Source organism: Anas platyrhynchos, chromosome 3 (assembly GCF_047663525.1).
Source record: "Anas platyrhynchos isolate ZD024472 breed Pekin duck chromosome 3, IASCAAS_PekinDuck_T2T, whole genome shotgun sequence".
NCBI classification, from domain to species: Eukaryota; Metazoa; Chordata; class Aves; order Anseriformes; family Anatidae; genus Anas; species Anas platyrhynchos.
In genome coordinates, this window is record NC_092589.1 from 119,321,008 (window position 1) to 119,334,559 (window position 13,552).

A 13,552-nucleotide genomic window follows, 5' to 3' on the forward strand; every position below is an offset into this window, starting at 1 on the left:
GAGGGGGTGGTTTGGGTTAGGGGGTGAGGGGTCCTTCCGTCAGGGGGTGCTGAGGCGCTGCCCGGGGATTTCCACGGATTTCGAGGGATTTCTCGTCCCTGAGGTGTTTTTGAGGCCAGGTTGGATGAAATCTTGAGCCTCATATGAAAAGGAAGGGGTGGGGAGCTGGGGATCAGCCTCTTCTCACAGATAAATAGCGATAGGAGCAGAGGGAATGGCCTCGAGTTGTGCCAGGGGAGGTTCAGGTGGGAAATGAGGAGACATTTCTGCTCAGAAAGAGCAGTCAGGCCTTGGGACGGGTTGCCCAGTGAGGTGGGGGAGTCACCGTCCCTGGGGGTGTTCAAGGAGAGGTTGGACGTGGTGCTTGGGGACAGGGTTTGGTGGTGACATTATTACGTAGGGTCTGGTGTTGGTTAGGGGCTGTTGGGCAGCTAGTCCCAGGGCGCTGTGTTGTAATTAACAGCTTTAATTGCTCGTTCTAGGCTCTGATGAGAAGGAGCAGCCCTGCATCATGCCTCCAAGACAAGGTAACAGGAGGGGGACACGACGGCTCTGCGACTGCGCCTTCCCCAGTCTGGGTGGCACCAGTGAGATGGGGATTTATGGACACCAGCAGGGCTGCGTCCCCCTTGGAGGTGGCTCGTAAGGAGCTGCTGGGGGTTTTGAGCCCCCTTTCTTCAATCACCTCATGTTCAGGAGCTCCCAAGGCAGGGGCCACGTGGTTTGAGCACCTCTCAGCTCTTTGGGACTTCGTTGTTACAGCAGAGATGGACCTGAGAGGGTTTTCCTGTCCCAAACTCCTCCTGGGAGCACGTGTCAGGTTTTGAGAGTCCCTGCATGGAGCAGGGGGTGGCAGGGCACCTGGAAAGGGATTTTATTGTACAAAATTTGGGAACACACTGGCTGCACACACCGCCACCGCTTCCTCACAGGCACCGGGGCTGCGGTGGGGATCCCTGGTGCGTGCCATGGATGAGGGGTGTTGGGTGTTGGGTCCTCGCTGCCCCTTTTGGCTTCCCCCTGAGTGGCAGCGAGGAGCTGCACTGACAGATCTGTTACGGGCAGTTTGGGAACCTGCTGCCTCGTTATCTGTTCTCATAAATCTTTGCCAAAAGCGCCCCGCTGTTACACGTCTCAGGGTGTTTTATGGCTCTGGCTCTGCTCTCCATCTTCACGTCACCTTATCTCGAGGTTTTGTTCTTTATCTTGTGTTCGTGCTTCGTCTTCCTGCTGTCCGGCCGTTGGGTGGAAGCAGGCACAATGCTCTGTGGTGCTGTGAGCCCATCCCTTTAACCCTTTCTCCGTGGGTCCTACGCATCCACGTAGAGTTATTTCTGCTCATGGGGATGCTCATGGTTCTTGGAAACCTCTCTGGGAGCGGAGTGGTGTGAGAAAGGGGGAAATTGGGATTTCCTTCCAGCCTGGCTCAAGCGTGTCCTTTGTCAGGCACAGAGGAGGAAGAAAGGTTGCTTCTTCTCCTCGTTTTGTGACCAGATATAAATCCTCTGTGGGGTTTTCTTGGGGCTGGGAGAGTTGGAGCCCCTCTGTATAGGGGCAGGAGGTGGAGGGAGGTCGTTTAACACCACACCAATGTCTTCCGTGAGTCCAGGCAGCCTTACAGGACTGGGATACGGTACCAGACACCATACAAACAGCTCTAGGGATAAATGATTTATCTCTCAGTAACGGAGCAGTAATAAATACGGAGCAGCAGCGCAATTACCCGGGTCTTAATGACAACAAACGCAGTAATTCATTAATCCTGCGCTTGGCTTCACAGCTGGGCACACAGCGACTTCCTCGGGGATCCTCGTGCCCGGGAAGGGGATCCTCGTGCAAGAAGCACCACGAGAAGCATCAGGGCATGGGAACAGCCCGACGGGGCCGCTGTGGGCACCAGAACAGATCCGGGTGTGCGAGATCCACCACGAAAACCCCGAGGGGGCTGCGGGAACAGCTCCGGGGAGCCCTCCCGTGGGTCTGGGGCTCGGTTCTGCCCCTGGCACGTGGCTGGCGATGGGATGCAGGGCTCGGTGGCGGCGACCCCGCTGCGGCTGCTGCTGCTGCAGCAGCTCCGTGTCCATGGAAACAGCTGCGGGAGGAAGGAAGGAGGGAGCAGACGGGGCCGGGGACACACGGACGTGCCTGACAAAGGAGGTGGCCGGGGTGAGAGGCTCCTCGTTGTCACCACAAGTCCCCAAGGCCCGGAGCTGAGCAGCTCTCGGTGCCCCACGTGCCGTGCTGAGCTCGGCACCGCGGTTCTGAGCCCAAAGTGGGGACGGGGGCCACTCTTCCTGACCCTATCCCCAAATAATTTGGTGTTTCTTCCCCCCTGCTGGCAGGGGGAGAGGCTGGAGGTCGGCTGGTGACCGTGAGGGTCCCCTCAGGGCGAGGCTGGAGTGCGTCGGGGTCCCCGTGGTGGCACGACCCAGCGTGGCGATGACAGGTAGGGCCCGACGGGGGCGGTGCTGGTGGTGGGGAGGGTTTGAGCCTTCTCCATCCTCCTCTGGTGCCATAAATCAGGAGGAGGAAGGTCCTAGAGGCAGCCTGGACCCGCACCCTAAATCAGGGCAGGGTGCTCGCGTCTGGTGTGTCTCGTTGAGGCTCTGTGGGGTTTCTCCAGTGGTGACAGATTTAGGGGTTCGCAGCAGCCCTGTGTGTTTGGGGTGAAGCTGAGGGGACCTCGGGGCTCCTGGTGGCGACTGGGGTTGGGGCTGTGGCTACCACCATGCCCCAAAGGGCCACTGTCCCTGTGACCCCCGTGACCCTTTGCAGCGAGCCGCTGGTCCCAAATCCTTGCAAACTAAGGGGCGAGGGTGTGTGGGGCAGGAGGATTTGCCCTCCTCACCACGTTTTACCCCACATTTTAGCTTTTTGATTTACCCCGGGTTAAGCAGAGCTGTTGGGGAGCCCCTCGATGTGCCAGCCACCGCGTGTCCCCCCCCCAAATCCCCTGGGAACGTGTCTCCACCACCCGGGGAGCCCCCAGCGCGCCTTCAACTCCCCAAAATATTTTAATTAACACCTAATTCCCCTGCAAGCAGGCAGAGGGGACGGACCCTACGGTCTCTGGGGGTCCCTCCCAACCCCAACGGGGGGGGCACCAGCCTTTTAGCGAGGTTTTGGCCGTGCTGAACCGAGCCGAGCCGTGCCAGGGGCGGGCGCTGCAGCCGTGCCTGCGGGAGGAGCCGCTGCGGTGCCGCCCCCCCCCTCTCCTCCCGGTGCCGCCCCCGGCCGGCAAATCGAGCCGAGCCGAGCCGGGCCAGCAGCAGCGATGTACGGTGAGTGCCTGCGGAACCGGGCGGGGGTCGTGCGAGACCCCCGCGTTGGGTTTAGGGCACCCCCTCCCCCGTGCGCCCCCGCTCCGGTGGTTTTTGGGGGGGGCTCGTTCTGTACCGGGCCTGGATCCCCCCCACCCTTACTGGGGGTGTCCCCTCTTTGGGGTGGAGGGATCCCGGTCTTGTATAGGGCCGTGCACCTCGCTTTTTTTTGCGGGGTGCCCCCCCGGGGGGGTTTGGGGGAGCCTCGGTCCTATATAGGGCTGCGTGATCCCAGAGTGGCTGGGGGGTGCCTCCTTTTTGGGGTGGGGGCACCTCCATCCTGGGCACGCCCCCAGTTATTGGGGGGTGACCGCTTTTTAGGGCCTGGGGGGGGACTTCGGTCTGTTATAGGGCCATGCATCCCCTTGGTTACTGGGGGGCGACCCCTCTTTGGGGTTGGGACACACAGGGTGGTCCCATAAAGGGCCGTACGCCCCCTTTATCAGTGGGGCATTGAGGGGGGGGGATCTTTTAACCTCCCCCCTCCCCATTAACCACATTAGCAGCCCAGGTTCTTGGGGTCGCCTCCTCCCCGGGACAGGGAGGGGAAGCTCCTTTATGGGACCGCTGACCCCAGATTATAGGGGAAATCTCCCAGTCCTTTGTGTGGGGCTCTCCAGCTCCACCTGGTTACCCGGGGAGGTGTCCCACACCCCCCACCCCATACCAGGAGAGATTTGTCCCTATAAATCACCCCCCACTGCGATACTGGGGACTTGCAGGTCCCGACGCAGAGCTCGGCCCTATATACACCCCCGTGACCCCAAAGCCAACGGGGTGGTGCTGGGCGTAACGGGGAGCAGCTGGCCGAGCAGCTGGCCGCCCCCCCCGTGCCGGGGGCTGCGCTAAGCTGCCGGGAGATTTTTGGGAAGGGCTCTTAAATCCTCCCTCCCCGAGCATCCTTCCCGGGGCTGTCGGCGCTGCAGAGATGGGAACCCCAACCCCGGAGCCCCCTGTTTATGGGGTCGCTGCCGGCTGAGCCCCTTCTCAGCGAGGAGCTGCGGTGCCGGGGGGTGAGTGCGGCGTGGGCACGGTGCTTCCCCTCCCCTCCTGCGTTATGGGGCGCTCGATTTTAGGGCTCAAACGGAGCGGGGACGTTTCGGGGTGCCACACACCCAGGAGAGGAGCGGAGCCTGCGGGTTTGGGAGCGGATTTTCCAACCCGGAGGGGAGGGAGGCCGAGGCGGGACGCTCGGTTTCCTTTCCTCCCTTCTCCTCGTCACGGTGCTGCCTCCTCCGTGGCCTCCGTTGAGTCATTCAGGTCTCCCAGCTGGTATTTTTCCACCCGCAGAACCCCCGGGGGGGTTCGTTTCCTTCCCCTCCTCGCCCTGGGGCAGCTGGTGGTGAGGTTGCCACGAGCTCTGGGTGCTGCCCCCGTTAGCAGCAGCGCCCCAAATGGGAGAGGCGAGACCCCAAAAGCCCCCCAAATGTCGGGGTTGTGGCGTGCTCGGCCCCCGGCTGCCCGCGGGGAGGTGCCCCCGTGCCAAATCTGCCCCCACCTCCTCCTCTAGCATCTCGGGGGGTGCCCCCACTCCAAACCCCACACTTTTGGGGATGTCCCCGCTCGGAAATGCGCCGAGTTTCCTCCCGGGATGTAGCGTGAGGAAGGGCAGAGCGTCCCCGGGGGACCTGAATGTGAATTTGAGGACAAACGCTCGGTCCCTTCGCCCGGAGCCGGGCGCTGCTGCAGCTCGCGGGCTTGGAAAGCTTCCAGGGGCTGGCAGAGCTCCGGGGGATGCTCGGGCTGCAAGGTGCAGCGGGGATGCAGGGGATTATCCGTATCTCTTTAATCTCTCTTTTAACCAGCATTTGGGATTAGATTAGGGCTTTTTGGGGGAGTTTTGGGGCAGGCGTCCTGCCCGCAGAGCATTTCGGGGACCTGCCTGCCCCCCGGGGAGGTGTTTATGGGGTGTGATGCCCTCCCGCCCTGCGCTTCCATCCCTCTAACCCCACAGCGCTGGCGTTCGCGTGGCCGAGGCGAGGTTTTGGGGGAGTTCTGCCTGATTTCTCCCCGCTTTTGGTTTCCTTTCCCAGCTTTCGGTGAAAATGGGGGAACCGAGAGCTCCGAGCCCAGCCTGGGCAGCCGGCGTTGCATGGATTTGTGAGCCCGGCCTTCAGGCTGCTCTTCCATCTCCCATGCGAGCTCCCTGTCCCGAGCCAGGCTCAGGGATCAGCTTCTCCTCGGGATATTTCATGCCACAGGAGCTGGGGTGCTGCCGAACAGGGTTGCCCTGTTTTTGGGGGCTCTCTGATCCCAATTTCGGGGGAAACCCACGCTTTTGTGCCCTGCTTTGTGCACCGAGGCTTCAATCCGAAATCTGTGCCGCTGAGGGGCTCCGGGAACGGCTTCACAAGCAGAGAGTAGGGTGAGAGCCGGGAACGCCGGGCATGGGATGGATTTTATGGTCCCGTGGGGGCTTCCCAGCGGGATTTCACCATCCCCTGCTCCTTTTTGGCATCCCTGGAGCCTTGTTGGAGCTGCGGCCGGCCTCGGGAGCCCTACCCAACCCTGGCAGCCACCGGGTTTGTTTCCACCACGCTCCCTCCCTGCGCTTTGTGCCGGCACGAGCTGTCTCCTCCCACCCCAGAGGAGCTGGAAATAGAGGTTCCCTTTTTTATTTTTTATGTTTTTTCTTTCGGCAGCAGGGGAAACCAGGCTTTTTGGCTGCCCGGGGAGGAGGCGGCGCCGCCGGGTGGGCGCCAGCAAGGTCCCTGCGAGCTGTCTGGGGCTGCCGGCGTGCCACCGAGTCCCAGCCAGCAGCCGATGGGTTCTGCGCTGAATAAATCGCCCTCGGTGGGACCGGATGGCTCAGCAGGGGAACGTGAAGTGCAATTAAACTCTCTTTTCTTTTTTTTTTTCCCCTTTTTCTGTGCTTTTTAACTAAACGATCCGCAAATTAATTCAGCGCCCGCGGAGGAGAAGGGGCTGGTGGTGGTGCCGGAGGCTTTCCTGAGCTTCGTGCTCAAACCTCGAGGGCTGCGGTCGTGTCCAGGGCTTTATTTTGGGCTCAAACCAAACGACAGCTGGCAGAGTTTGACATCTGCACTGAGGACGGGGCCGGTGCCAGGCCAGTAGCTGGCATGGCTCGCCTCGAAGCTCATCAAACCCGACAGCTTCAGGGCTCTGGTGATGTTGCACAAGCGCTAATTGCAGGAGCAGACACCGCCGAGCTCTCGGGGTGCCCGGAGTTGTTCCCCCCTTCCGCGGGGGCTGCCACCAGCCCAGGAAAAGGGTGGAGGAAAGCGTGGCCGCGGCGCTTTCATCTCGTTTCCTTCTCTGTGAGGCTGTTTGGTTACGATTTCTGCCCAAGCTACGGCTGGGCAGAATTTGATTGCTTTGATTTAGCAAATCCCAAGGAAATGGGGAACCACGGGAACGCGGCCGGTCAGCAGCTCCCGTCAAACCTCGCTGTGTTGCTGTGAAACACTCAAAAATCATTTTTATTTTCTTTTTTCTAAAACCCTTCCCAACTTGCAAACCTTCCTGTGTCCTCTGTGCCGTGTGGGCTCGCAGAATAAACCCAGCTCTTAATTAAGCAGATTTTTGGAGGCTGTGGACCTTAACCCAGCTCTTAACCAAGCAGATTTTCGGAGGCTGGACCTGGACCAAAACCACCTCATCCACGCCGTGCCCAGCGAACGTCTCGCGTCCAGGAGCCCTGCTGCTAGCCGGGGCTGGCGTTTTGAGTGAAATTTCCTGCTATTTAAGCTCTTTCCTCCCCCAAATCTCCCTCTGCCCTGCGTTGTGTAATGAAACCGGCTCCCCTTAAGGCGCTTAACTCCCCTTCTCCTCTCCTCCCCGCGTGCTGGGACCGTGGCACCGAGCTCCCTGCCCTCACCGCGTGGCTTCCCCCGCGTGCGGTGTGGTTTTAATGCCCGGCCTTAATCACCGCAGGGAAATATTAATTAATCTGGCTGCTGCTGGAGCTTGGCGTGTGCCTGCTGGGGTGTCGGGCCGGCGGGCTGAGCTGGTGAAGTGTCTGGGTCTTCTGCAACGTCCCCCAAAGTGTTTTTGGTGTCCCCCAAAGCGTTTTTGCTGTCCCCTAAAGTGTTTTTGCTCACGGCTTTTCCATCCAGCCTTCGCAGCCCGAGGCTGGCTCTCCTCACAGGACGCTTTGCTGATGCCCCCTGAAGGACGAGCGGCGATCGAGGAGCAGGGAGCAAGCTGCAGCCACACAGCCCGAGCCTTTTGGGGAGCTCGGGAGCTGTTAATTACCATCAGGGCATCCCCTAACGAACAGAACCGGGGGGCTGAGCCACATTTAGCCCCTTCCCCAGCTCTGCCTGCCCCATTAGATGTGCTGGGGGGGGTCTCTCGCCTTTTTATGGTTTTTCTTCCTTTGTATGGGGATGCAAATTGCTGATTTCTTACCATCCCCAATAATTTCTCCCCTCTTGACGTGACCTGGGGCTCCCAGCTTCATCCAACCCTACAGGGACCGGGACCAAAAAGTCTCCGGGCCAGCCCCAATATCGCTCGGTGACATTTCTCCCATCACCATGCCTCGGAGATCTCATCCTGTGCCCCAAGCAGGTTTACCCAAAGCAAAGAGGGAGCTGGAAGCCGGGCAGGGAGGAGGCTCTCACGTCGGGCACGTAAATGGGATTTGGCTAAGGGGATTAGGGGAAGGTGGCTGGTTCGGGGTGTGGGGACAGCACCGAGCTCCCTGCCTCCGGGTCCCTTTTCCCTACCCGGAGCTGAGCGAGCGACCTTCGCGGCGTATTAGATTTAACGAGGGATTTTGCTTGATTTAATTAAGATTTATTTGCAATCAGCCGGAGTGCCCTTATTAAGTAAATTCTGCGTAAGGCGTCTGGGAGGCTTTCTGTTGGGGTTTGTCGCCGGCGTGCCGCTGAAATAGGAAGAGGGGAGGGGGTTTGTGGGGAAAGGGTCGAGGTCAGCACCTGGTGGGAGGGTGTGTGGCTGCGTCCCGGTCTCCTCTGGCTGCTCTGCCATCCCAAAAGCCCCCGGTATAGCAGGGACCCTATAATTATCCCCAATTAGATCGATTTTCTCGGATCTATCAAAGCAAAAGGCCCTTTTGGCTCGCTTCACCCCCCCGTGAGAGCACGGACGTGACCTGAGAGCGGTGAGGAGCCCAAAAAGTGACCCCGGGGGGGCAGCGAGGTGGAGGTGACACCAACGACATCGTGCACATTTTCGGGGCACCAGCAGGAGCCCCGAGTTTGTGGGTTCCCCACCTCGTTCTTCCCACAAGGAGGGGGTCAAATCGTGTTTCTTTGTGCCTCAGTTTGCCCGTTCTTGAAGAAAATTGATGTCCGTGGCTGCCGGCAGGAGGAGAGCAAGTGGCACCGCACGGGTCCATCCTCGCTCCTTCCCCATCCCTGCATCTTTTGGGGTCATCTTTTGGGGTCATCTTTTGGGGTCATCTTTTGGGGTCAGCCGCGACCCGCTGAGCATCCCCCTCATTATCTCTGCCCGTGCTGCTCGTTAGCCAGCAGCGCTAACGAGGGGCAAGCTTCAGGCCCTGGGGACCTTGCCAAACCCACCCCCTGCATCTTGTACCCCCAAAAACTGCTCCCCAAACCCCCCAGCTCCCCACCCACCCCCGCCGGCGGAGCCGAGCCAGCGCCGCCGTGTTCCCAGCTGCCATCGGAGCCGCCTCGGTGACTCAGCAGCCGCGCTGAAAGCTCCCTTATTTATTTAAACGCCCGCTCGGCTGAGCATCGCCCCGCAGCGATGCTGCCGCCGCTTCTCTGCCTCCTCTCGTGGTGCTTTGGGGCCGAGAGCGACCCCCCGAGCCCCTCGCCTTCGCCCCGGCCGCGATGGCTTTGAGCAGCTGGGTGCTGAGCCCCGCGCTGCAGCTGTGCGCCGCCGGCCCTGCCTGCTCCTGGGAGATGCTGCACGTGGCCGGAGCAGGTACGCTTCTCCCCCCCCCCTCCCTTTACCCCGTTTCGCTTCTTTTTGGGGTGCTGGCTTGGGGTTGGGAGAGGGGAGCCGCTCTTCTTGGCCACGGGGGGTTGTTGCCAGCCCTGGTGCGAAGATTTGGAGCATTTGGGGATGTTATCTGCAGATATTGGGACCAGACTTGTTGTTTTTGTGTTTTTTTTGTTTTTTTTTTTCCCCCTCTGGAGAGCCCTTAGGGGAGGGGAAGTAAAGCGAGGCAAAACCTTCTGTTTTCTTCAAGCTCCGTGCTATTTTTATTCCGGTTTCTTACAGATTTTTTTTTACACTCCCCCCTGTCTGTGCGCGCGTTTCTCCAGCCAGGCTGGGTTCAAGCAGACGGAAGGCAGGGATTTGGGACGGGAAAGTTCCTCCTGGTTTGATGCAAACAGGCAGGGGGATGAGCGCCCAGCTGCAGTGAGCTCAGCCCTCGTACGAGGCATCAGAGAATCGTGCCCTGAACGAGGCTTTGTCCTCCCTCTGGCTGGAGCTAGGCCGTGAGGGATCCTGCCCTGGCATGGTTTTAGGGTTTGGGCAGCAGGGTCCTGGCTTTTCCCATCCCAAAAGAGCTCAAAATGCTTCCCGGGGTGGGTTACGGTGCCTGGTCCCCCTCCAGGGGGCTTCGTCTCCGTCCTGCTGCTGCTCTGCCTGCAGGTGAGGCCTTAAAAACCTTGTGCTTGGAGAAGAAGGGGTCACGTCGGGTGAGAGGGAAGGCACCGGGGTTTAATTAAGTAATTATTATCGATGGATCCGCGCTGGGTCTGCTCCTGGCTTCCTTCACCGGGGCGAGGGTGGCAGCTTGGCTGCTCTCCCGGGGTTAACCCTGAGCCACGCTCCGAAATCCCGCTGCTGGAGGTGGGATAACTGCTGGCGGGGCCGTGGGATTTAATGGGGTCGCTTCCTTCCATAATTTCCATTTTCCTTCCATAATTTGCAACGAGATGTTCTCTCTTCCTTCTCCGTCTTGGTCTGAGGACCCGCAGAAGATCTCCCGAGGTCCAGAAACCCAAATCCGAGGGGGCTGTGCCCATCGGGGAGCTGCTTCCCTGGGCGAGAGGAGCAAATCGGTCGCGCTCCGACGTCAAACGGTGCTGGTCAACAGCCAAATCCCTGCCTGTCAGCTGCGTTTTTTTCCTGGTTTTGTGGTTTTTTTGGCCGCTAAATGCTGGCTTGTCATCGAGCTGGTGCCGCTGAATCCGGGGACGTTTTCCTCCCAAGGACATCTCCACGCAGGGGCTGAGGGGTTTTATCCCTGCTCACCGGCTCTGCCTCCTCTCTCCCAGGTGTGTGCGGCTGCTGCGGCGCCCTGCGGCCCCGCTACAAGAGGCTGGTGGACAACATCTTCCCCGAGGACCCAGAGGTAAGCGAGGCGCTGGTTTTTGGAGCTGTGGGGCTGCGGGGATGCGGCGTGACCTGCCCCAAAACAGCTCCTGGGAGGCTGGGGGGTGCTTTGGCTTCGTAAAACCACACGGGGAGGCGTTTGTCCCTCTTTGTAGGAGAGGAAAAGCAGCTTCTAAGAGCGGGATCTTCTTAAAGCTTCAGCTCAGAAGCTGCCTGGGTGCAGGAAAGTTTGGTGCCCTGGCTGCTTCCTCACTAAATGGGATTTGGGGATGCCCAGGGGCTTCCAGCTGCTCCTGAAGCACCCCAAATTTCCCCTTTTTGTCTCCGTTTCACAACCGAGATGCTGCCGAAACGGTTTGTGCTCCTGATGCTTTCTGGCTCGGGCTGCCCTGACGCCCTGCCCCGCTCTCTTTTAGGATGGGCTGGTGAAAACCAACATGGAGAAGCTGACTTTTTACGCCCTGTCGGCCCCGGAGAAGCTGGATCGCATCGGTGCCTACCTCTCCGAGCGCCTCATCCGCGACGTGAGCCGGCACCGATACGGGTGAGGGCTTTAGGGCTCTTTCTGCCCCCTCTCTTATCAGCATAAAGTCAGGCCAGAAGATAAGAGCGGGGTTTTGGGCTAGGGGGACGTGTCTGGTCCATGCTCCGAGGCGTCCCAAAGCTTTTAGGATGCTGCAGAGGGACTCCTGCCTCCAGAAGGGAGAGGTGGAAGCCCGCAGGGATGTGAAAACTCTTCTCAAAGTCACGAGGGGCCTCTAAACCCCCCAGTGGGTGGATGTCTGGCTGTGAACGAGCGCGAGTGCCCTGATTTGAAGCACACGGGGCAGGGGGGGAGCTGGGGAGGGCTCCTTCCCTTTGAAATAGCTCCCGGCTTGATCCTCGCTGTCTGCTGAACAAAGCCAGGGCTCGGCTGCGTGGTGCTGAGCCTTTCATCCCGGGGGAAGAGGAGAGGAGCCGGCGGCCTGCCTCAGAAGCGTGGAAGTTGGCAAACCTTCAAAGCCTCGTCCCCGGGAGTGACAGGACGGCCAAAAACCCTGCCTGGTGTTCTGCGCCTGGTAACGGGGCTCTGCTCCTGACGTCGGGAAGAAGAAAAGGCTGTCGGAGGGGTTTGACATCAAATCACAAGCCTCGGGAGGGGGGATGCGTTCCCTCCCCGTCCTCCTGCGCCTTCAGGCCAAGTTTTGAAGCCTAATTTGAAACGTCCCCACGAGAGAAGTCACGCTGACACGATAATATCGGCCCCGTGGCGTGGTTTCCAGCCTCCTTTCCTACCAGAAAGGAGCGTGGTGCTTCCTGCTGCTTCTTGGTCACCCCTCCGTGGCTTTTTTTCCCTCGGGGCTGGTTTTTAACCCAGTTTGACAGATGGGTCGGAGCCTGGCAGACCCAGGAACGCTTGGTGCTGATTTTCACGGTACCTGCACGAGCTGTAACTCGTCGAAGCGTCCAAAGGACAGGCTCCGCTCGAGCACGCAGCCAGGTTTCACCAGTTCCTGGGGCCTCGGGAGAAAAGATCAGTCCTGCTGTGTTTTACCAGCCAAAACCTGGAATTTTAGGACTTATTCCTTCCCGTGAGAGGGCAGTTTTCCTCCCCAGCTGCCTTTTAGCGTGCAGTTAGGGCTGGCACAGGTGTGTCGGGCTGCCTGGGGCCTCCGGAGAAAAGATGCGTCATCATTCGCCACCTGATGGGCACCTGAGTGAGATTCAGCACCGGGCACGAGGCTTTCCAGCTTCCTCTGGAGGCAGGAGTGTGGCAGGAACGGATGAAGAAATAGCCCGGATCCAGCTCCTGCTGGAGGAAATGTTTTTCAGCCCAGGAACCTCGGTGGCCCTGCGAGTAAACTTTGCTGTGCTGAAATATTCATATTTTTTGGAGCACGTCAGTAATTCCTCCAGCACTGCGGCCTCATCCTCTCCTTTCTCCGTGGCCAGGGCTGGATCTGCGAGGGCTGCTGCCCTCGATGCTGAGCCCGCTTTGTGCCAGCGCTTCCTCACGGGATATAAAGGCTGGAGGAAAGCAAGGGGAGCCCAGAGAGGACCCAGGGAGGGGTGCACGGTGTTGCTGGCAGCCCTGATCCTGGAACATCCACATTTTCCTTAGGAGGAGGGATGCTGGGAGCCAACTAACAACCCCTGGAAGCTATTTAGGATGTAAACTCTTCCCCGTTGGCTCAGCTGGGGCAGAAGTTTGGCGTTGGGATGGCTTTACTGGGGAGAAGGGAGGAGGAGGGAGGTTCCGTGGGGCTGCGCCCGTGCTCACCCTGCCCTCTGCCCTCTCCCAGGTATGTCTGCATCGCCATGGAAGCCCTGGACCAGCTCCTGATGGCCTGTCACTGCCAGAGCATCAACCTCTTCGTGGAGAGCTTCCTGAAGATGGTGGCGAAGCTGCTGGAGTCGGAGAAGCCCAACCTGCAGATCCTGGGGACCAACTCGGTGCGTAGCAGCGCGGGGGGGAGGCGGCGGCGGCGCCTTGCTGCCCCTCTCCCCGGCTTTCAGCCCTGCCTGGCGTCCCTGCGGCCCTGGGATGGGGGCGAGGGGATGTGGGGGAGGGTTTAGGGTGTCCCCCTGTGTGCGTCCTGCGATGGGTGAGCTTTCTGAGCCCCCAGCAGTTCTCGCATCCCTCAATTTCTGCCGCTGTGCCCCCCAGCTCTCAAATTCCTCTTTTCCAAGAGTAGCCTGAGGACACGACGGGGGCCGTCAGCAGTTTCAGACAATAGCCCGACTTAGGATGATCCCTGGAGGATTTGGGGAGCTCGTTGTGCTCATAAAAGGCCTGGCTTAATCAGAGCAAATAAATGGCTTGGCCAGGCCAGGGATGCGGCAGTCACAGCCATAAAACGAGCGAGGTGATGTCCTCACAACATCCAGACTGCTGATCCCAGCCAGCGGGGATGCTTGTGAGCTGCCACCCTGCTGGGAGACAGCTTGCTCCTTGCTGGTTTTACTGGGAGTACTGGGCGTAGCTTAAAAAAAAGAGGGGTTAGGTG

At 59.8% G+C, this 13,552-nt stretch overlaps 1 protein-coding gene across 9 annotated transcripts in view; it reads left to right on the forward strand.

Annotated features, from left to right (window-relative positions):
* Window positions 1-156: 156 nt before the first annotated feature.
* The window catches only part of EFR3B (EFR3 homolog B), a 32,018-nt gene continuing 18,622 nt past the window's right edge, over window positions 157-13,552 (forward strand). Inside the window, exons 1-5 of one of the 9 annotated variants that reach the window (XM_027455459.3) lie at window positions 157-2,166; window positions 2,343-2,446; window positions 10,508-10,584; window positions 10,982-11,109; window positions 12,848-12,998. In XM_027455459.3, coding sequence (XP_027311260.1) covers window positions 2,440-2,446; window positions 10,508-10,584; window positions 10,982-11,109; window positions 12,848-12,998 — 363 coding nt within the window. In that variant the 5' untranslated portion in view covers window positions 157-2,166; window positions 2,343-2,439. Of the gene's footprint in view, window positions 2,167-2,342; window positions 2,447-2,504; window positions 3,282-3,670; window positions 4,334-8,571; window positions 9,201-10,507; window positions 10,585-10,981; window positions 11,110-12,847; window positions 12,999-13,552 lie in introns of those variants that run through there. The other 8 variants (XM_027455458.3, XM_072036598.1, XM_072036597.1 and 5 more) reach the window with 8 other exon arrangements.